This window comes from Manis javanica, chromosome 2 (genome assembly GCF_040802235.1).
Source record: "Manis javanica isolate MJ-LG chromosome 2, MJ_LKY, whole genome shotgun sequence".
Taxonomy (NCBI): domain Eukaryota; kingdom Metazoa; phylum Chordata; class Mammalia; order Pholidota; family Manidae; genus Manis; species Manis javanica.
The window spans coordinates 86,763,327-86,786,220 of NC_133157.1; the positions used below are offsets into that span (position 1 = coordinate 86,763,327).

The following is a 22,894-nucleotide window of genomic DNA, read 5'->3' on the forward strand; positions in this document are numbered from 1 at the left end:
TAACAAATATCACAAATAGAACATTCAAAATAGTGTTCCTGTTTCTTTTGCTTTGGCTGTTTTTATAGCAAAGGTATTAAAACACATGCAGAGTATGTCCTAGAACTACATTTTTTTGAACACTATTACCAAAGATATAATTTCAGCCACTGGTATAGAATTTGATTTTCTGTTTTTTCCAACCGTTAGCACTTGTTTATAATGATTAGAAGTTGTATTATATTATAGCATGTTAATATAATATAACTAGAGAGTATCTAATTGCCCACAGTCACGGTAGCACCACAGTGAAGGCAAGACTTTCCACAGTGGATGTGTTTCCAGGCCGTGAGAACATGGGCAACAGCTTAGCTCTCTCTCTCTCAGTGAGATTGGTCAGGGACACCCCTGGGGACCCTGGTCAGGATGAACCAGTTAGCTGTAACTTTGGCTTATTCCTTGGCTTTTCTCCAGGAACAATCTGGAGTTTTCAAACTTCTGATTAAATACTTTGTTGCACAGCTTTTGGAAACTTTTGTCATTTTTGGGTTGGCCTTTGTCTTCAGGGCGCTGCTTTCCTGATGGCTTTGAGTTTAATAAAAATCCTCAGTATTTAATATTAGTATTATCTGGAATTCATTCCTGTTCTCCATCCTGGTTTTTGTGTATGTGTCCCATGATCCATCTCATGTGCCATCTCAGTCCTAATTTATGGAGCCTTAGAACATTTATCTTGTTACACAGAACAAGAATATACTGATTTCAGGAGTCTGAGATTTGGACAACTAGAAACTTCTCTAAACTTAATTACCACGAAAGGCCTTGTGATACAATGAGTATCTGGCCTTTTGTGGTAATTAACTGTTTGCTCATCTGCAATGTAATATGAAGACACACATGGTTTTTAAGTATTCTTTCATAAGAAAAATTCATAAAGCACTACCAATCATTAAATCATCACTCAGATGTTTCATGAATCCTTACACACACACACACACACATATCTTAAAACTCTTAAGGCTTTCCAAGATTAATCAGAGAGTTTAGAAGGTATTTAATTTACAAGATCAACGTCTGTATTTTATTTTAATACACATGAACAACTCCTGCATGTGTGGGTACCTCAGAGCCAGGAGGATTCAGTGGCAGATCAAGTTCACTTGGGATGATTAAAATGTTTTTATTACAACGATAAGCTGCAGACAATCCGGCAATTAGCTCTCATTCCTCTTGGCTACAAATGTCTTTCTTTATCACTGGGACCTCGGCCTTACCAAACCTGCCGACAGGTAATTATCCACAAAACAGCCTCAGTCCTGAAATCTTACTCATCTTGGGATGTGTCAGTTAGGATCATTTCACTTTTCCATGGATCCTGGAGTTTTTCAGTGTATATGGAACCCTGGTCATAGGCTTAACCCAAGATAAAAGTAAATAAAAATCGTTTTTTCCATGCCCTAGGCTTCTCTGTGATACGTAAGCATGTGATTGATAAAAGGGGAGTATTGTTGGGATGCCAGCATCCTTCCTTAGCTTTCTCTGTTCTCGGCATTCACTCAAGCCATGGTAATGAAAGTGAAACAAAGCAGAAATCGAATAACTGGGGGGCCTGTTATAACGATGGGAGCCCAGAATGTCTAGAAAGATCGCCTTGGCTATTTATTTCCTCTCACACATGATTGACCACACATCTTTCAATCAAGGTAAGTCCATGTATTCATCTCTGCCATTGCTCTGCGATATTTTGGTCAGTATTTATGATAAAATGTTGCCTCAAAGACCCGAACGGCCATTCTCACATAGCCATTCTCACATCCAATGCAATACCCTGAAAGCTCCTACTTTTCTGTACCAACTCCAGGGCTAGTTTTCAGGTCGTGAGACATATTCGACTTAATACAGATCAAACCACATGATTAACTACTGCCAAAATGCTCAGAGTTTTGTTTTACATAGGAAGCAGTGGTATGAAAGCTGCACCATGATTTTTAGCTACTCACAAACCATTATTATAAATTTACCCATAAATAATTCCTTCCTTGAGGGAACTGCAACCTCATCAGGGAGATGTAGCCACAATAACAGAGAAACCAAATTACAACTATAGTTACCTTAGAACCATCTGCAGTTGATTTTTCCTGAACATTGTCTCAGATTTTGCAGAGTCCAATCCTAGGGTTGCTGAAGTACCTATTAATTCATATGACAGAGTAGCCCAGGAAGTTTCACCAGGACAAGAAGTGCTGTTCCCTTTCTGCTGGTGAGGTGTGGGCATGGAGGAGACAGTGTGGTGCCAGTACACATAGTACAGGCAGAGGGGAGGGATAAAAACATGTATCAATTCTATCAGGGCAGCTGCCATTCACTCCAGAGGCTGTGAAGGCCCTTTTGAACTTCTGTACTCATAGGAGCAGATGTTAACAATTTCAAAGAATGAAAGGATTTGTTGATGACACATATATATTTATCTATCAAATATAATTGGTTTCTAGGTGTGCAGGAATATATTACTACATGAAGTGTGCACAACTTTGAAACATTTGTCGTCTCCTAGATAAATTCATGTGATTAAATATTCAAAAGAATACACATGAATGACTTCATAAATTTGAAAAGTGTATATTCTCCTAAGTCTTTGGCATTTATTGACATGAACTAAGAAATAAAGTTTACCCTTTGTTTTAGATTACTAAGCAAAGACTTATTATTAATTGTAAACCAAGAGCATTCCCACACAACAGTGATGTAACTTTTAATTACCAGCTGTTGTAAAATATTATGTTTACTAGTTCTGAGCAATATTACAATTACAATCACAATGCGTATCTAATAAAGCTACTATCAGGTAAAACCTACTTTCCCCATTTTGGTTTAGCACACAGCCATTTACATGAGTTTAACTGTCAAAATAAAGCTTATTAGCATACCTGTCATATTGCAATACACGAGAGCTGGACCCAGGGGGCCACTTCCATCTAAGTCAATATAGTAGAGGCCTGAAGAGCTTCCTCTGTGCTTGTGGGCTTCACAGGACTGCTCGTAGAGAGCTGCAAAGGACATGGGTCTCAGGGGGGAACTGCAATGGGACGAGGCTCCCCATGTTGTTAATCACACGCCATTTTCCCCAGGGACACTCATTCTGCATAGCTCTCAGGGACATTTTCTCTACGCGAGAAATTCCCATTTCAATAAGGCAGCATGAAGATTCTGCAGCACAGAGCGGAAGAGTTTAAGAGGTATCACTGTGGGACACATAGATACAAATCCTGCAAGTTCTAGAAACAAGATTCTTTTCAAAATGTGGTAACAGGACTCTAGTTCTGCCTCATTATGTCTAAGCATCTGAAGTGCGCTGGCTTAACCTTCCTGAATCATGTTATGATCTAATAATCACACTGATTCTTAAAGATTACTAATTATACCCTTTGTTTGCTTAAGACCATTTACATGTGACATATATTTTTTTCAAGATGAATTTTACAACTCAGCATTCAATATTTGAAGCTTATTTTTAAAAACTTCCTTAAATGCTTTGCAAACTCAAGAAAATTGAAATTTCAAGAAAAAGGAATAAACGTATATATGAAATGTGTCCTTGTAATTTCAATTTGTCCCAATTCTTAATTGAGTATTTTCATGTATAATGAATGTTTTGCATGTACGAGACACAGATGATGGATCTAATTAATTCACAGTAAGTTTAAATGAGCAATCAACCAAACATCATCTTCTGTGCTGGCTTGACAGGAAAAGCAGTTAGTGACTGTGGGGAAGGAACACAGTACTGATGTCGGCAGTGTTGTGTGACATCATCAAGCCAGCCCAAATGGTGAGGTCTGCCATCCACAAAAACCTGACTCAGGGAGTGGCCAGGCCAGATCCACACAGTGGAGTGAGCCAAGAACTGAGGCCATTTAAATTGTCTGGGTTATCTACTTTTTTCAGCTTTGCCTATTTTAAATAGTTAAAAAAACAAAACAAAACCGGGGAGGTGAAGTAGAGGCATTGTTTTCTCTCTTCTGACAGAGTAAGACTAAAGCGATGCTTGTCTATCTGGGGATCTTAAAAAAAGCCAACATTCTTTTATTAAATATGGCCAAGTGTCAAATGTGTTAAGTTGCCCCCTGATCAAGAGCACTACTATTGCCATCTCCTCTGATGGATACACAGACAATACGGGTTTGCCTTCCCACCGCGCCTGCACTTTGGCCACTCGCGTTGACTTTTCTGTAACACAGAAACATGCTCACAGCTGCCCAGAGAAGTGTGCAGAGGGATATGGACGGGTTGGTCACAGTGATGTTTGGGTGGGACTGGAGCTGCCGAGGGAACAAGGGCAGAGGAGGACTGATTAGACCAAGTCACTAACAATTCACCAACCAGTCCTTAACCAGTGAGGGCAGCTGGTATCTGCTCTGTTAAGAGACCCCGCTAGGTGTGCTGGAGGGCGGTGAAAGACATCGTCCATCTAACTGTGACCACGGTCAGGTCACCGAGTCTCAGGGTTCCCACTGCTGCTCCTTTCAAATGAAGAACTGCCTGGCAGGTTCTTCCCTGGCTCTGCAACAGTAAACAGAGATGCAGGTGCAACTGCTCCAGTTCAACTCATGGGGTACTTTGGGGGTGGGTCACCTCCCCTTGTCTGCCAAAAGGCTTCCAGCCCCTGGGAAGCCCACTATCTGGGAACCCAGGGGTCTCATCTCAACACCAATGCCTGTCCTTGGGATTCAGTTCCCACAAGGTTGGATACATTACAGGCCACGCTCTGCCTTTCTCCCACACTTTATGTGACAAAAAATGAAATAATTCACAGGGAAGAAATCTTTAGTGTACAATGTATTCACCCAGGAGGAGGGACTGAATGTGGTGGATTGAGGAATTTTCCTGATATATTCTTTCTCTAAAGACCCATAGACAGGGGAGGTGTTAAGAGAGAAGAGATTCAGAGATGTCAGTAGTGATACACAAACAAGGAAAAATGCAAACCAAAGCTAGCAATTAGAAAGAAATGAGGATTCCAGGGGCTCTGTCATCAGTTTCTAGTAACTGATGAATAAGTGGTCCATGAAGTTTTGTGAGCTTTAAAATGGAGAGAGCAATTCTTGTAAGAAGGGACTGTAGTTCAACGTAGAAGAAACAGGATGGAAAGCCCAGGTTAGAAACACCATGACTTTGGGCAAAAGACTCAGTCTCTCTTTTCTTAAATGTAAAATATAGATAATAATAACACTTACCTTCCAGGGCTCCTTCAGGGACTAGAGGAGAGGAGACATGCAGGCACTGGAATCCCTGGCACATGGCAGTTCAGTGGCCTAACCACCTCCCTCACCACCAAAGAACATCCAGGCTGCAAGGTCGGACCGCTTACCTGGCCTCCCGTGGGCTCCTAGAAACCCCACCATGTTGGCTGCCATCCCACACTTCTGAGACTCTCCCCTTGCAATTCCATAAATAACGAGAATCTGTAACTCAGCCTCTTGACTTTGGCAGACAGAATTTGAGAACTAAGATTCGGTCCCGCTCAAGTACCGTTAACAACATAGAACACCATGCATTCTAGATAGTTTTTATTTTTTACTTTTTGCTATATTTTATTTTCCTATTCTTGGCTTCCTTTCCTTTGCCTGTCATTTTTTTTTCTGTCCTGTTTGGTACTGTCTATTTCTGTAAGCTGCCTTAATAGCATTACTGTATAAAAGATTAAAATTAACATTAAAATTTTAATTAAAACTAAAAATTAGTCTCTAAAATACTTTTTTTTGTTGTTGCTTTTCAGCATGTGGTCACACAGACACAAACAACATATACATAAAATAATGAAAAGGAAAAAAGAGCCATAACAGGAAGGAGAAACAGGGGAGGCATAAGGCTCACAGGAATGGCAGGTGGGGCCCGAATAGCCAGTGTGTGTGCAGTCGCAGGAAAAGGTGTCCCAGGACTGGGAACATTCACCCCTGTGTTCACAATAGCTTGGCAGACACCTAAAAGAAGACAGACACAACCACAGTCGGTCATGACAAAATGTGTATCTTCATACTAATGTCCCAGTGAAGGATGGGTGATAACAGTGACAGAAAAACATCAACATGAACAAAAATTGCTGGGTCTGTCACCAAGCTTTCCTAATATAACACCAACCACAGACTGTCTTTCAAGAGATGCTATGCATTGTCATGTGTCTGTGACATACATTTTCTACACATCTCAGTATATGGGAAAACTTGTTTGCTTTTTCACAAATAAGGCAAGAGTAATTTCACAAATGACCAGGGTTATAAACTGCTTACAATGGTCAGGGAGCCACACATGTTCCATTCCCTGCCTCCATGTCCTTGCAGTGTGGCCTACAGATCCTTCTATCTTGAGCCACAGCTAACTTCTCCACCTGGAACTGGGGCTGGTCAAGGGGACATCAGCAAATTGATACAGCAGAGGCTAGAAAAGTGATTCTGAATCCTGAAGCCACCACCATATGCAGAAACCTGAGCTTATTCATGTAGCCTAGCCACCCCCGTCACTTCAGCAAATAGCTGGCAAGTGGGTGAGGCAACTGTAAATCATCCAGCTGCCAGTTGACCTCCCCAGGAGACCACAGATGCCTGAGAGCTCAACAGCAACCACAGAACTCTAGGGATAAATAAAGAGTTGTTTTCAGCAAGCAGGTTTGGGGGATGATGTACAGCATAGGCAAAGCTAAGTGATAGATGTACACAACATGCACTATATGGCTGTTTACTTAGTATATAAAAGCATCACAGGGACCAGTGCTTAGCACCATCAACTTTAGGTCAGATTGAAGATGCTTTTAGGAATTAGACTGAGATATTCCTTAGGACTGAGGCCTTAAATGTTTTTTTTTCAACATATAATTGAACAAACTACAAAATATGTGGTAAACCAAATAATCATGTATGTATCACGGAGACTGTGACATTCTCAATATAACAATGTGAGATTTTAATGTTTGTTTATAAGATTAACAAAATTAATTGAAAGGGTCATGGAACTTTCTTGATTATAAAAGATAAATGCTATCTTCTACAAAATATTAGCAAATAAAGTCCAACAATACATAAAAAGAATTATATAGGGTGGAGCCAGGATGGCGGCGTGAGTAGAGCAGCGGAAATCTCCTCCCAAAACCACATATAACTATTAAAGCATAACAAAGACAACTCTTCCTAAAATAGAGACCAGAGGACACAGGACAACATCCAGACCACATCCACACCTGCGAGAACCCAGCGCCTTGGGAAGGGGTTAAGATACAAGCCCCAGCCCAGCGGGACCCGAGTGCCCCTCCCCCGGGCTCCCAGCAGGTGGAGAGGAGTCAGCAAGGAGAGTTAGGGAGCCCAGGACTGCTGAACACCCAGCCCCAGCATTCCGGACCAGGGCACAGACACAGTGCATGTGTGGGGTCCTGGATACTAGGGAAACAGGGTGGCAGGACCGGTGAGTGGGTGCCTGAGACCGGCGCCTGAGGACAAAGAAAACTGTGTTTTTCCCCTTTTTTCTTTTTTAATTATTTATTTAATTTTTTTTTTCCTTTCATTGTTGCTATTGTTGTTTTGGTTTGGACAGTGCTTTTTGGAAGTCTTAAAGGGGCAGGACAGGACACTTAACCCAGAGGCAGGGAATCTGGGGATCTCTGGGCACTCCAACCCCCTGGGCAGCAGGGAGCACAGAGGCCCCTTACGGAGATAAATAGCCTCCCAGCCGCTCCCCCTCCAAGAGGGCTCCACCATTTTGGAGGAGCAGGCCAAGCCAAGCCATGCTCACAGCAACAGTGGAGATAAACTCCATAGCAACTGGGCAGGAAGCAGAAGAGCTGTCTGTGCACAGCTACTAAGCACAAGCCACTAGAGGTCACTATTCTCCCAGGAGAGGAAGGCCACAAACCAATAAGAAGGAAAGCTCTTCCAGCTGTCACTCGTACCAACTCTGCAAACTATCTCTATCACCATGAAAAGGCAAAACTACAGGCAGACAAAGATCACAGAGACAACACCTGAGAAGGAGAAAGACCTAACCAGTCTTCCTGAAAAAGAATTCAAAATAAAAATCATGAACATGCTGACAGAGATGCAGAGAAGAATACAAGAGCAATGGGATGAGATGCAGAGAAAAATGCAAGAGCAATGTGATGAAGTCCGGAGGGAGATCACAGATGTCAGGAAGGAGATCAGAGAAGTGAAACAAACCCTGGAAGGATTTATAAGCAGAATGGATGAGATGCAAGAGGCCATTGAAGGAATAGAACCCAGAGAACAGGAACGTATAGAAGCTGACATAGAGAGAGATAAAAGGATCTCCAGGAACGAAACAATACTAAGAGAAATATGTGACCAATCCAAAAGGAATAATATCCATATTATAGGGGTACCAGAAGAAGAAGAGAGAGGAAAAGGGATAGAAAGTCTCTTTGAAGAAATAATTGCTGAAAACTTCCCTAAACTGGGGGTGGAAATAATCGAACAGACCATGGAAATACACAGAACCCCCAACAGAAAGCATACAAGGAGGACAACACCAAGACACATAGTAATTAAAATGGCAAGGAACAAGGACAAGAAATGAATTTTAAAGGCAGCTAGAGAGAAAAAGGTCACCTATAAAGGAAAACCAATCAGACTAACATCAGACTTCTCGACAGAAACCCTACAGGCCAGAAGAGAGCATGATATATTTAATGCAATGAAACAGAAGGGCCTTGAACCAAGGATACTGTATCCAGCACGACTATCATTTAAATATGATGGTGGGATTAAACAATTCCCAGACAAGCAAAAGCTGAGGGAATTTGCTTCCCACAAACCACCTCTACAGGGCATCTTACAGGGACTACTCTAGATGGGAGCACTCCTAAAAAGAGCACAGAACAAAACACACAACAATTGAAGAATGGAGGAAGAGGAATAAGAAGGGAGAGAAGAAAAGAATCTCCAGACAGTGTATATAACAGCTCAATAAGCAAGGTAAGTTAGGCAGTAAGATACTAAAGAAGCTAACCTTGAACCTTTGGTAACAATGAATCTAAAGCCTGCAATGGCAATAAGTACATATCTCTCAATAGTCACCCTAAATGTAAATGGACTTAATGCAACAATCAAAAGACACAGAGTAATAGAATGGATAAAAAAGCAAGACCCATCTATATGCTGCTTACAAGAAACAACCTCAAACCCAAAGACATGCACAGATTAAAAGTTAAGGGATGGAAAAACATATTTCAGGCAAACAACAGTGAGAAGAAAGCAGGGGTTGCAGTACTAATATCAGACAAAATAGACTTCAAAACAAAGAAAGTAACAAGAGATAAAGAAGGACACTACATAATGATAAAGGGCTCAGTCCAACAAGAGGACATAACCATTCTAAATACATATGCACCCACCACAGGAGAACCAGCATATGTGAAACAAATACTAACAGAACTAAAGAGGGAAATAGACTGCAATGCATTCATTTTAGGAGACTTCAACACACCACTCACCCCAAAGGATAGATCCACTGGGCAGAAAATAAGTAAAGACACACAGGCACTGAACAACACACTAGAACAGATGGACCTAATAGACATCTATAGAACTCTACATCCAAAAGCAACAGGATATACATTCTTCTCAAGAGCACATGGAACATTCTCCAAAATAGACCACATACTAGCTCACAAAAAGAGCCTCAGTAAATTCCAAAATATTGAAATTCTACCAACCAATTTTTCAGACCACAAAGGTATAAAACTAGAAATAAATTCTACAAAGAAAACAAAAAGGCTCACAAACACATGGAGGCTTAACAACATGCTACTAAATAATCAATGGATCAATGAACAAATCAAAATAGAGATCAAGGAATATATAGAAACAAATGACAACAATAACACTAAGCCCCAATTTCTGTGGGATGCAGCAAAAGCAGTCCTAAGAGGAAAGTATATAGCGACCGAGGCACACTTGAAGAAGGAAGAACAACCTCAAATGAATAGTCTTAACATGACAATTATCAAAACTGGAAAAAGAAGAACAAATGAGGCCTAAAGTCAGCAGAAGGAGGGACATAATAAATATCAGAGAAGAAATAAACAAAATTGAGAAGAATAAAACAATAGCAAAAATCAACGAAACCAAGAGCTGGATCTTTGAGAAAATAAACAAAATAGATAAGCCTCAAGCCAAACTTATTAAGAGAAAAAGAGAATCAACACAAATCAACAGAATCAGAAATGAGAATGGAAAAATCACGACAGACTCCACAGAAATACAAAGAATTATTAAAGACTACTATGAAAATCTATATGGCAACAAGCTGGAAAACCTAGAAGAAATGGACAACTTCCTAGAAAAATACAACCTCCCAAGACTGACCAAGGAAGAAACAAAAAAGTTAAACAAACCAATTACAAGCAAAGAAATTGAAACGGTAATCAAAAAACTACCCAAGAACAAAGCACCTGTACCGGACGGATTTACCTCGGAATTTTATCAGACACACAGAGAAGACATAATACCCATTCTCCTTAAAGTTTTTCAAAAAATAGAGCAGGAGGGAATACTCCCAAACTCATTCTATGAAGCCAACATCACCCTAATACCAAAACCAGGCAAAGACCCCACCAAAAAAGAAAACTACAGACCAATATCCCTGATGAATGTAGATGCAAAAATACTCAATAAAATATTAGCAAACAGAATTCAACAGTATATCAAAAGGATCATACACCATGACCAAGTGGAATTCACCCCAGGGATGCAATGATGGTACAACATTCGAAATTCCATCAACGTCATCCACCACATCAACAAAAAGAAAGACAAAAACCACATGATCATCTCCATAGATGCTGAAAAAGCATTTGACGAAATTCAACATCCATTCATGATAAAAATACTCAGTAAAATGGGAATAGAGGGCAAGTACCTCAACTTAATAAAGGCCACATATGATAAACCCACAGCCAACATTATACTGAACAGCGAGAAGCTGAAAGCTTTTCCTCTGAGATCGGGAACCAGACAGGGATGCCCACTCCCCCACTGTTATTTAACATAGTACTGGAGGTCCTAGCCACAGCAATCAGACAAAACAAAGAAATACAAGGAATCCAGATTGGTAAAGAAGAAGTTAAACTGTCACTATTTGCAGATGATATGATACTGTACATAAAAAACCCTAAAGACTCCACTCCAAAACTACTAGAACTGATATCGGAATACAGCAAAGTTGCAGGATACAAAATTAACACACAGAAATCTGTAGCTTTCCTATACACTAACAATGAACCAATAGAAAGAGAAATCAGGAAAACAATTCCATTCACCATTGCATCAAAAAGAATAAAATACCTAGGAATAAACCTAACCAAAGAAGTGAAAGACCTCTACTCTGGAAACTACAAGTCACTCTTAAGAGAAATTAAAGGGGAAACTAACAAATGGAAACTCATCCCATGCTCATGGCTAGGAAGAATTAATATCATCAAAATGGCCATCCTGCCCAAAGCAATATACAGATTTGATGCAATCCCTGTGAAACTACCAGCAACATTCTTCAATGAACTAGAACAAATAATTCAAAAATTCATATGGAACCACCAAAGACACCAAATAGCCAAAGCAATCCTGAGAAAGAAGAATAAAGTAGGGGGGATCTCACTCCCCAACTTCAGGCTCTATTATAAAGCCATAGTAATCAAGACAATTTGGTACTGGCACAAGAACAGAGCCACAGACCAATGGAACAGACTAGAGAATCCAGACATTAACCCAGACATATATGGTCAATTAATATTTGATAAAGGAGCCATGGACATGCAATGGTGAAATGATAGTCTCTTCAACAGATGGTGCTGGCAAAACTGGACAGCTACATGTAGGAGAATGAAACTGGACCATTGTCTAACCCCATATACAAAAGTAAACTGAAAATGGATCAAAGACCTGAATGTAAGTCATGAAACCATTAAACTCTTGGAAAAAAACATAGGCAAAAACCTCTCAGACATAAACATGAGTGACCTCTTCTTGAACATATCTCCCCAGGCAAGGAAAACAACAGCAAAAATGAGCAAATGGGACTACATTAAGCTGAAAAGCTTCTGTACAGCGAAAGACACCATCAATAGAACAAAAAAGAACCCTACAGTATGGGAGAATATATTTGAAAATGACACATCCGATAAAGGCTTGACGTCCAGAATATATAAAGAGCTCACATGCCTCAACAAACAAAAAACAAATAACCCAATTAAAAAATGGGCAGAGGAACTGAACAGACAGTTCTCTAAAAAAGAAATACAGATGGCCAAGAGGCACATGAAAAGATGCTCCACATCGCTAATTATCAGAGAAATGCAAATCAAAACTACAATGAGGTATCACCTCACACCAGTAAGGATGGCTGCCATCCAAAAGACGAACAACAACAAATGTTGGCGAGTCTGTGGAGAAAGGGGAACCCTCCTACACTGCTGGTGGGAATGTAAATTAGGTCAACCATTGTGGAAAGCAGTATGGAGGTGCATCAAAATGCTCAAAACAGACCTACCATTTGACCCAGGAATTCCACTCTTAGGAATTTACCCTAAGAACGCAGTAATCAAGTTTGAGAAAGACCAATGCACCCCTATGTTTATCGCAGCACTATTTACAATAGCCAAGAATTGGAAGCAACCTAAATGTCCATCCATAGATGAATGGATAAAGAAGATGTGGTACATATACACAATGGAATACTACTCAGGCATAAGAAAAGGGTAAATCCTACCATTTGCAGCAACATGGATAGAGCTGGAGGGTATTATGCTCAATGAAATAAGCCAAGCGGAGAAAGAAAAATACCAAATGATTTCACTCAACTGAGGAGTATAAGAACAAAGGAAAACCTGAAGGAACAAAACAGCAGCGGAATTACAGAACCCAAAAATGGACTAACAGGTACCAAAGGGAAAGGAACTGGGGAGGATGGGTGGGCAGGGAGGGATAAGGGGGAGGAGAAGAAAGGGGGTATTAAGATTAGCATGCATGGGGGGGAGGGAGAAAGGAGAGGGCTGTACAACGCAGAGAGGACAAGTAGTGACTCTGCAACATTTTGCTATGCTGATGGACAGTGACTGTAATGTGGTTTTTTGGGGGGACCTGGTGTAGGGTAGAGCATAGTAAACATAATATTCATCATGTAAGTATAGATTAAAGAATAAAAAAAATAAAGAAGGAAAAGGGGGATTACTCCTTGATAGGATAAAACTATTGGTAAATCAAAGATTAACGCATGCTTTAAATATCCTTAATTTTGATCACTTAAAGGGTGTCAGATGATCAGCTATGGAGGTACCCATTTCTGATAATATTCCTTTCTCTTAATAAAAAAAAAAAAAAAAAAAAGCAGTTCCTGCGTGGTGACCTCCAATGAATTCTACACAGTGGTATAGAGGGCATGTCAAAGTGTGGGCAAAGGGTCTGTTTGTTTCTATGCAGAAGATCAAGGCCTAGCTTGGCTACCCAGAAAATGAACTAAGATACGATATGAGGAGGAGCTTCCGGCATCAGCACCCTCTGGAGGACTCATGCCGAGGGATGATCATCAAAAAGCCTCCACAGGGATCCGGGCGATGCTGCGATTGTGGCTGCGTCCATCCCACCGTTTCCTGGACTTGCCATTGGAATGAAGAGGGAGATGTCTAGGCTGGCATGTGTATATAGTGAGACAACGAATTTGATTGGATCTGTACTGTTGGAACTCAACCAAGAGTTGGGAGGGGTGCAAATTGTGGTGCTCCAAAATCTTACGACTGTAGACTATCTACAGTTAAAAGAACATATTGGATGTGAACAGATCCCAGAAATGGGTTGCTTTAATTTGTCTGATTTCTCTCAGACTGTTCAAGTACAGTAGGACAATATCCATCATATCATAGACAAATTTTCACAAATGCGTAGGGTGCCTAACTGGTTTTCTTGGCTTCACTGGTGATGGTGGGCAATTATAGATTTGCTTTGTTTATGTCACTGTATTCCTATTATTTTAATAAGGGTGCGCAATTTAGTTAGTAGTTTAAAACCTATACATGCTTAAGTTACTCTATAAGAAGATATGTCAAAGAAATAATCAATCCTCCCATGTTTCCTTCCTTTTGCTACCTCTATAGCTTTTCTTCTTCCTTTCTAATTACAACCCTTAAATAGAATTCGTGCCTCATATCGAATTTACCGAGTATCATAATTCCTCCAGGTGGTAAAGATACCTCAAGACAAGTGCTGGGCATAGAAGCCACAGGGCATAAATTTGCAAAGAAGTAAAAAGCTAACATTTTCAAACAATATGACTTCTCTCTCACTTACCAACTTTACATTTCCCTGTATGGTCCTGGAAGATGACTGGTTAGCCAGAGACGGGTAAGATTCCTCAAGGGAGAACAACCTAAGACAGGCACAGTCGCAGGGGGGCCATCAGGTGAGAAATTGGGGAACAACAGTGGTGAAGCTTAGAACCTTACCCCCCACCCCCTGTTTTGAGAGAAAGCTTCTGCATCCGTGGATGTTTTATTGCCCTTGTCTAGCTTGGATTAGCACACAGTCTACAGGCACACACCTGATCATCTACAATTGCTCTCTTAGAACACTAAACTATGTTTTCTACCTTTATCTTGCATCTACCTACCACTTCAGCATTTTATTAAAAATAAAAATAATAACAATAATAAAGGGAGAAATGTGAGATCCACATATAAATCAAGTATAAAAATGAAATGAATATTCATATTTGACCTGACTGTTTATAGTTCATGATGCATGATCAAAACCGAAAGTTTCTGTGATCAATGCCCTTGTACTGTTCACCATGTAAGAACTTACTCACTATGTAAGAATTCATTCACCATTTAAGAACTTGTTTGTTATGCTTCAGAAGATTGGAGACTGACGAGAATTAGGCTTGAGATGGATTAATGATTGTGCATTGAGCATTGACTCCCCTATACAGAATTTTATTGTTGTTAACAACCATTTGATCAATAAATATGAGAGATGCCTTCTCAAAAAAAAAAAAGGAATTATATACAACAAGACCATGTAGAATTTATTTTAGGTGTGCAAGGCTGCTCCAAAACATGAAAAAGTAATTTGAAAATTAATGGAATCTATCACATCTATATGATAAAGAAGTAAACCATATGGTCATACAAATAGATGCAGCAAAAGTATTTGATGAAATCCAATAACCCATTCATGATGTTAAAAAATAAGTGTCAGCAAACTAGGAATAGAGAGGATCTTCCTCAGCTTGGTTTTAAAAAATCTACAAAATGTTACAGTGACATTATACTTCATGGTGAGAAACTAGATGCTTTCCCCCAGGACTATGAACCAACCAAGGATTTGCTCTCACCATTTATTCAAACATCATACTGAAAGTCTCAGCTAATGCAGTGCAACAAGAAAAGGAAACACAAGGTTTTTATTTATTTAATCTATTAAGGGAAACAGATTGGGAAGGAAGCAATAAAACTGTCTTTGTTTACAGAAGCCATGATGGTCTATTGAGAAATCTATGTGATTCCCAAGGAATCAACAAAAAGTTCCTGGAACTAATAAATGGTTATAGAAAAGCTGCAGGATACCTCATTATATGTGAGCAACGAACAGTTGAAATTTAAAATGAAAAAACACAACCTTGTTTACATTAGCATCCCCCAAAATAAATATTTAAGTTAAATCTAATAAAATACGTACAAGAGATCTATAGTAGGAAAACTACAAAACTCTGATGAAGGGTATCGAAGAAAATGCAAATAAGTGGAGATACTCCATGTTCATTGATAGTAAGCAGGAATTTCAAAATACCTACATATCATCATGTGGATACTGACACTGATTGTAAAGTTCAAGTGGAAAGGCAAAATACCACCAGAAAATACTGAAGAACAAAGTTAGAGAACTGACACTACCCATTTTAAGACTTACTGTAAAGCTACAGTAATCAAGGCAGCATGGCGCTGGCAAAAGAACAAATAAATCAGGACTGGTGCTCAAGATGGCAGCAAGAGAAGGGCAATGGAAATCTCCCAAAACCATACATATTTTTCAAAATACAGCAAATACAACTATTCCTAAAAAAGAGATCAGAAGATAGGGTATAACAGCCAGGCTACATCTACACCTGTGAGAACTCAGCACCTCACAAAATGGGTAAGATACAAAGTCATGACCCTGCGGGACCCAAGCACTACTACCATCCCAGCTAACCGGTGGGAGGAAAGGAGTCAGAAAGGGGAAGGAGTGGAAGCACAGGACTGCTAAATAACCAGCCCGAGTAATCTGCGCTGGGAGCACAGACATACATTGCACGGTGTACTGGATATTAGAGAAATGGAAAAGTAAAATCCAAGATGGAGACTGCAGGCAGGTCCCACAGCCAGCTCCCCTGGGACAAAAGAAAAGCCGGTCCTTTAAAAGTCTTAAAGGAACAAGGATTTAACACGTGGACAAAATCGTCAGGGCAGGCTCAGCCTAGCAGGCTGGGAATCCTGCGGAACATAAGGAACACTAACCCCTTGGGTGGCAACATAGCTTTGAAGCCCTTCACACCAATAAGCAGCCTCCCATTCATTCCATTCATTCCCACCCACCAGCACTGCAAGCAAACCAGCTGAATCGCCTTGGCTGCAGATCAGTTGGAGAGCAACTCTTCCTACAGCAACCACACAGATGCTTCTCCCAGCACGCAGCTAACAGGGACAGACACAGAGACTGCCTCCAGGACACAGCGGCCCAGCACAGGCAGAGGAAGCTGGCACAAAGAAGGGAAGGCATAAAGGGGCGCCATTCTCACAGGAGAATAAACACAGCACATCTGTGACCCCCCTCAGTACCCTAGGCTATCCTGAGGGCCACCCCACCCATGGCAGCTCAGAGTATTAACCCAGAGACTGCTCTCTGTGTGCAAGTAACTGGCATAGGCAGTGGAGAAGGGCAAGGCAACTAGCAACCAGTAAGGGACTTGGTTCTCCCAGATGAGAGATGCACCACTTGCCAGCAATCACTTCTATTGCCATGAAAATGCAGAAGAATCTGATCCAGTCAAAAATCATTCAAACAACCCCAGGGAGAGCACTTGGCAAGATAGATATAACCCATCTTCCTGAAAAAGAATTCAAAATAAAAGTCATAACCATGCTGATGGGCCTGCAGAGAAATATGCAAGAGCTAAGGGATGAAGTCCAGAGGGAGATAACATAAATGAAACAATCAATAGAAGGACTTAAGAGCAGACGGGATGAGGTGCAAGAGACTGATAATGGAATAGAAATCAGAGAACAGGAATATAGAGAAGCTGAGTCAGAGAGAGAACATAAAGATCTCCAGGAATGTAAGAATATTAAGAGAACTGTGTGACCAATCCAAACGGAACAATATTCACATTATAGGGGTACCAGAAGAAGAGAGAGAAAAAGGGATAGAAAGTGTCTTTGAATAAATAATTGCTGAAAACTTCCCCAAGATAGGGAAGGAAATAGTCTCTCAGTCTATAGAAGCCCAGAGATCTCCCAACAAAAGGGACCAAAAGAGGACAACAAGACATATAATAATTAAAATGGCAAAGATCAAAGACAAGGACAGGGTATTAAAGGCAGCCAGAGAGAGAAAAAAGATCACCTACAAAGGAAAACCCATCAGGCTATCATCAGACTTCTCAACAGAAATCTTACAGGCCAGAAGAGAATGGCATGATATATTTAATACAATGAAACAGAAGGGCCTTGAATCAAGAATACTGTATCAAGCAAACTTATCATTTAAATTTGAAGGAGGGATTAAACAATTTCCAAATAAGCAAAAGTTGGGGGAATTTGCCTCTCACAAACCACCTCTACAGGGTATTTTAAAGGGACTGCTCTAGACAGAAGTACTCCAAAGGCTAAATAGATGTCACCAGAGAAAATAGAATCACAGCAAAGAAAGCAGACCAATCAAATACTAACTATAGGCAAAAAATAAAATCGACTATCCACAAAAGTAGTCAAAGGAAACACAAAAGGGTACAGAATAAAACACCAACACATAAAGAGTGGAGAAGGAAGAATAAGAAGGGAGAGAAATAAAGAATCATCAGACTGTGTTTATAATAGTGTAATAAGTGAGTTAAAGTTAGACAGTTAGATAGTAAAGAAACTACCCTTGAACCTTTGGTAACCAAGAATCCAAAGCCTGCAATGGCAGTAAGTACAAATCTACGATAATCACACTAAATATAAATGGACTAAATGCACCAATCAAAAGATACAGAGTAATAGAATAGATAAAAAAGCAAGAACCATCTATATGCTGCTTACAAGAGACTCACCTCAAACCCAAAGACACACACAGACTAAAAGTGAAGGAATGGAAAAAGATATTTCATGCAAATAATAGGGAGAAAAAAGCAGGTATTGCAGTACTTGTATCAGGCAAAATAGACTTCAAAACAAAAAAAGTAACAAAAAATAAAGGACATTACATAATGATAAAGGGGTCAGTCCAACAAGAGGATATAACCATTATTAATATCTCTGCACCGAACACAGGAGCACTGACATATGTGAAACAAATACTAACAGAATTAAAGGAGGAAATAGAATGCAATGCATTCATTTTAGGAGACTTCAACACACCACTCATTGCAAAGGACAGATCAACGAGACAGAAAATAAGTAAGAACACAGAGGCACTGAACAACACACTAGAAGATGGACCTAACAGACATCTACAGAACTCTACTCCCCAAAGCAGCAGGATACACATTCTTCTCAAGTGCACATGGAACATTTTCCAGAAAAGACCACATACTAGGCCACAAAAAGAGCCTCAGTAAATTCAAAAAGACTGACACTCTACCAAACAACTTCTCAGACCACAAAGGTATAAAACTAGAAATAAATTGTACAAAGAAAACAAAAAGTCTCACTTAAAAACATGATCCTAAATAATCAATGGATCAATGACCAAATTAAAACATATCAAGCAATAGATGGAAATAAATGACAACAGCACATTACCCCAACTTCTGTGAGATGCAGCGAAGGCAGTTCTACGAGGAAAGTATATAGCAATCCAGGCCTATTTAAAGAGGGAAGAACAATCCCAAATGAATAGGCTAAAGTCACAATTATTGAAACTGGAAGAAAAAAAAATGAGGCCCAAAGTCAGCAGAAGGAGGTACATAATAAAGATGAGAGAAGAAATAAATAAAATTGAGAAGACTAAAACAACAGAAAAAAATCAGTGAAACCAAGAGATGGTTCTTTGAGAAAATAAACAAAATAGATAAACCTGTAGCCAGACTTATTAAGAGAAAAAGAGAATCTACACACATAAACAGATTCAGAAATGAGAAAGGAAAAATCATGATGGACCCCACAGAAATACAAAGAATTATTAGAGGATACTACAAAAATACATATGCTAACAAGATGGATAATCTAGAAGAAATGGACAACATTCTAGAAAAATACAACCTTCCAAGGAAGAAACAGAAAATTTAAACAGACCAATTACCAGCCATGAAATTGAATTGGTAATCAAAAACTACCCAAGAACAAAAACCCCAGGCCAGATGTACTCACTGCTGAATTTTATCAAACATTTAGAAAAGACATAATACCCATTCTCCTTAAAGTTTTCCAAAAAATAGAAGAGGAGGGAATATTTCCAAACTCATTCTATGAAGCCAGCATCACTCAAATACCAAAATCAGGAAAAGACCCCCCTAAAAAAGAAAATTAAAGACCAATATCCCTGATGAACATAGATGCAAAAATACTCAACAAAATATTAGCAAACCAAATTCAAAAATACATCAAGAGAATCATACACCATGATCAAGTGGGATTCATCTCAGGGATGCAGGGATGGTGTAACATTCGAAAATCCATCAACATCATCCACCACATCAACAAAAAGAAGGACAAAAACCACATTATCATCTCCATAGATGCTGAAAAAGCATTCAATAAAATTCAACATCCATTCATGATAAAAACTCTCAACAAAATGAGTATAGAGGGCAAGTACCTCAACATAATAAAGGCCATATATGTCAAACCCACAGCCAAGATCATACTTAACAGCGATAAGCTGAAAGCTTTTCACCTAAGATCGGGAACAAGACAGGGATGCTCACTCTCCCCACTTTTATTCAACATAGTACTGGAGGTCATTGCCATGGCAATTTGACAAAACAAAGAAATAAAAGGCATCTAGATTGGTAAAGAAGAAGTCAAACTGTCACTATTTGCAGATGACATGATATTGTACATAACAAACACTAAAGACTCCACTCCAAAACTACTAGAACTAATATCTGAATTCAGCAAAGTTGCAGGATACAAAATGAATACACAGAAATCTGTGGCTTTCCTATACAGTAACAATGAACTAGCAGAAAGAGAAATCAGGAAAACAATTTCATTCACAATTGCATCAAAAAGAATAAAATACCTAGGAGTAAACCTAACCAAGGAAATGAAAGACCTATACCCTAAAACCTACAAGACACTCTTAAGAGAAATTAAAGAGGACACTAACAAATGGAAATTCACCCCATGCTCTTGGCTAGGAAGAATTAATATTGTTAAAATGGCCAGCCTGCCTAAAGCAATGTACAGATTCAATGCAATCCCTATCAAAATACCTATAGCATTCTTCAACAAACTGGAACAAATAATTATAAAATTAATATGGAACCACAAAAGACCCTGAATAGCCAAAGCAGTCCTGAGAAGGAAGAGTAAAGCAGAGTCTTGCTTCACAACTTCAAGCTCTACTACAAAGCCACAGTGATCAAGACAATTTGGTACTGGCACAAGAACAGATCCACAGACCAGTGGAATGGAATAGAGAGTCCATATTAACCCAAACACATATGGTCAATTAATATATGGTAAAGGAGCCATGGACATACAAGGGGAAACGACAGCCTCTTCAACAGCTGGTGTTGGCAAAACTGGACAGCTACATGTAAGAGAATGAAACTGGACCACTGTCTAACCCCATACACAAAAGTAAACTCGAAATGGATCAAAGACCTGAATGTAAGTCATGAAACCACAAAACTCTTAGAAAAAGCACTGGCAAAAATCTCTTGGACATAAACATGAGCAAGTTCTTCATGAACATATCTCCCTGAGCAAGGGAAACAAAAGCAAAAATGAACCAGTGGGACTATATCAAGCTGAAAAGATTCTGTACAGCAAAGGATCAGTAGAACAAAAAGGCATCCTACAGTATGGGAGAATATATTCATAAATGACATATCTGATAAAGGGCTGACATCCAAAATATATAAAGAGATCATGTACCTCAACAAATAAAAAATAAGCCAATTAAAAAATGGACAGAAGATCTGAACAGACACTTTCCCAAAGAAGAAATTCAGATGGCCAACAAGCACATGAAAAGATGCTCCGCATCACTAATCATCAGAGAAATGCAAATTAAAGCCACAATGAGATATCACCTCACACCAGTTAGGATGGCCAACATCCAAAAGACAAACAACAGCAAATGTTGGTCTCCTACACTGCTGGTGGGGATGTAAACTAGATCAACCATTGTGGAAAGCAGTATGGAGGTTCCTCAAAAAACTCAAAATAGAAATACCATTTGACCCAGGAATTACACTCCTAGGAATTTACACAAAGAATGCAGCAGCCCAGTTTGAAAAAGACATATGCACCCCAGTGTTTATTGCAAGCACTTTTTACAATAGTCATGAAATGGAAGCAACCTAAGTGTCCATCAGTAGATGAATGGATGAAGAAGATATGGTACATATACACAATGGAGTACTATTCAGCCATAAGAAGAAAACAAATCCTACTATTTGCAACAACATGGATGGAGCTAGAGGGTATTACACTCAGTGAAATAAGCCAGGCAGAAAAAGACAAGTATCAAATGATTTCACTCATCTGTGGAGTATAAGAACAAAGAGAAAAACTGAAGGAACAAAACAGCAGCAGACTCACAGAACCCAAGAATGGACTAACAGTTACGAAAGGGAAAGGGACCAGGGAGGATGGGTGGGAAGGGCGGGATAAGGGGGAAAAAGGGGCATTATGATTAGCACACATAATGTAGGATGGGGCACTAGGAGGGCTGTACAACACAGAGAAGAGAAGTACTGATTCTATAGCATCTTACTATGCTGATGGGCAGTGACTGTAATGGGGTATGTGGGGCATACTTGATAATGCGGGGAGTCGAGTAACTATAATGTTGCTCCTGTAATTGTAGATTAATGATGTCAAAATAAAAAAATTAAGAAAATAAAGGAACAAATATACCAATGGCACAGAATAGGGAATCCAGAAATAGACCCCCATAAGTATATAGTCCAGTGATGTTTGACATAGAAGAAAAGGCAGTTTACTAGGGAAAGGACAATTTTTTCAGCAAGTACTGCTGGAGCAACTGGGTCTTCACATGTAAAAAATTAATATAGACACAGACCTCACATTTTCATAAAAATTAAACTAGATGGTAAATGTAAATACAAAATGAAAAAGTCTAACAGATGATAAGAGGAAACAATCTAGGTGACCTTGGGTTTGGCACAGACTTACAGATATGTAAGTTGTACAGAAGAAAAAAATGGGTAATTTGGATTTCATTAAAACTAATACATTCTTCTCTCTGAATGCCACTGTTAAAGAGAATGAGAAAACAAGCCACAGAGTAGGAGATGATCTTTGTAAAAAGTATCTGAAAAAGGATTGGTATCTAAATTATATTAAGAACTCTTTTATAACTCAACAATGAGGACATGAACAACCAATTAAAAATTGGGTTACAGGATCTGAACATACATCTCACCAAAGAAATTATCAAGAAAATAAACATATGACAAGATGCTCCACATCACTGGACATTAGGAAAGTGCA

General features: G+C 39.4%; 1 protein-coding gene across 7 annotated transcripts in view; it reads right to left on the reverse strand.

Moving 5' to 3' along the window:
- Positions 1–22,894, reverse strand: part of LOC108394005 (contactin-associated protein-like 3) — a 237,818-nt gene that overhangs the window by 56,225 nt on the left and 158,699 nt on the right. For 3 of the 7 annotated variants that reach the window (XM_073228834.1, XM_073228838.1, XM_073228836.1), the window contains exons 11-12: positions 5,854–5,960; positions 2,907–3,026 (exon numbers count right to left, since the gene is read on the reverse strand). The exons of 3 other annotated variants lie outside the window; for them this stretch is intronic. In XM_073228834.1, the coding sequence (XP_073084935.1) occupies positions 2,907–3,026; positions 5,854–5,960 (227 nt within the window). The remainder of the gene's footprint in view (positions 1–2,906; positions 3,027–5,853; positions 5,961–22,894) is intronic. One more of the 7 variants, XM_073228837.1, reaches the window with a different exon arrangement.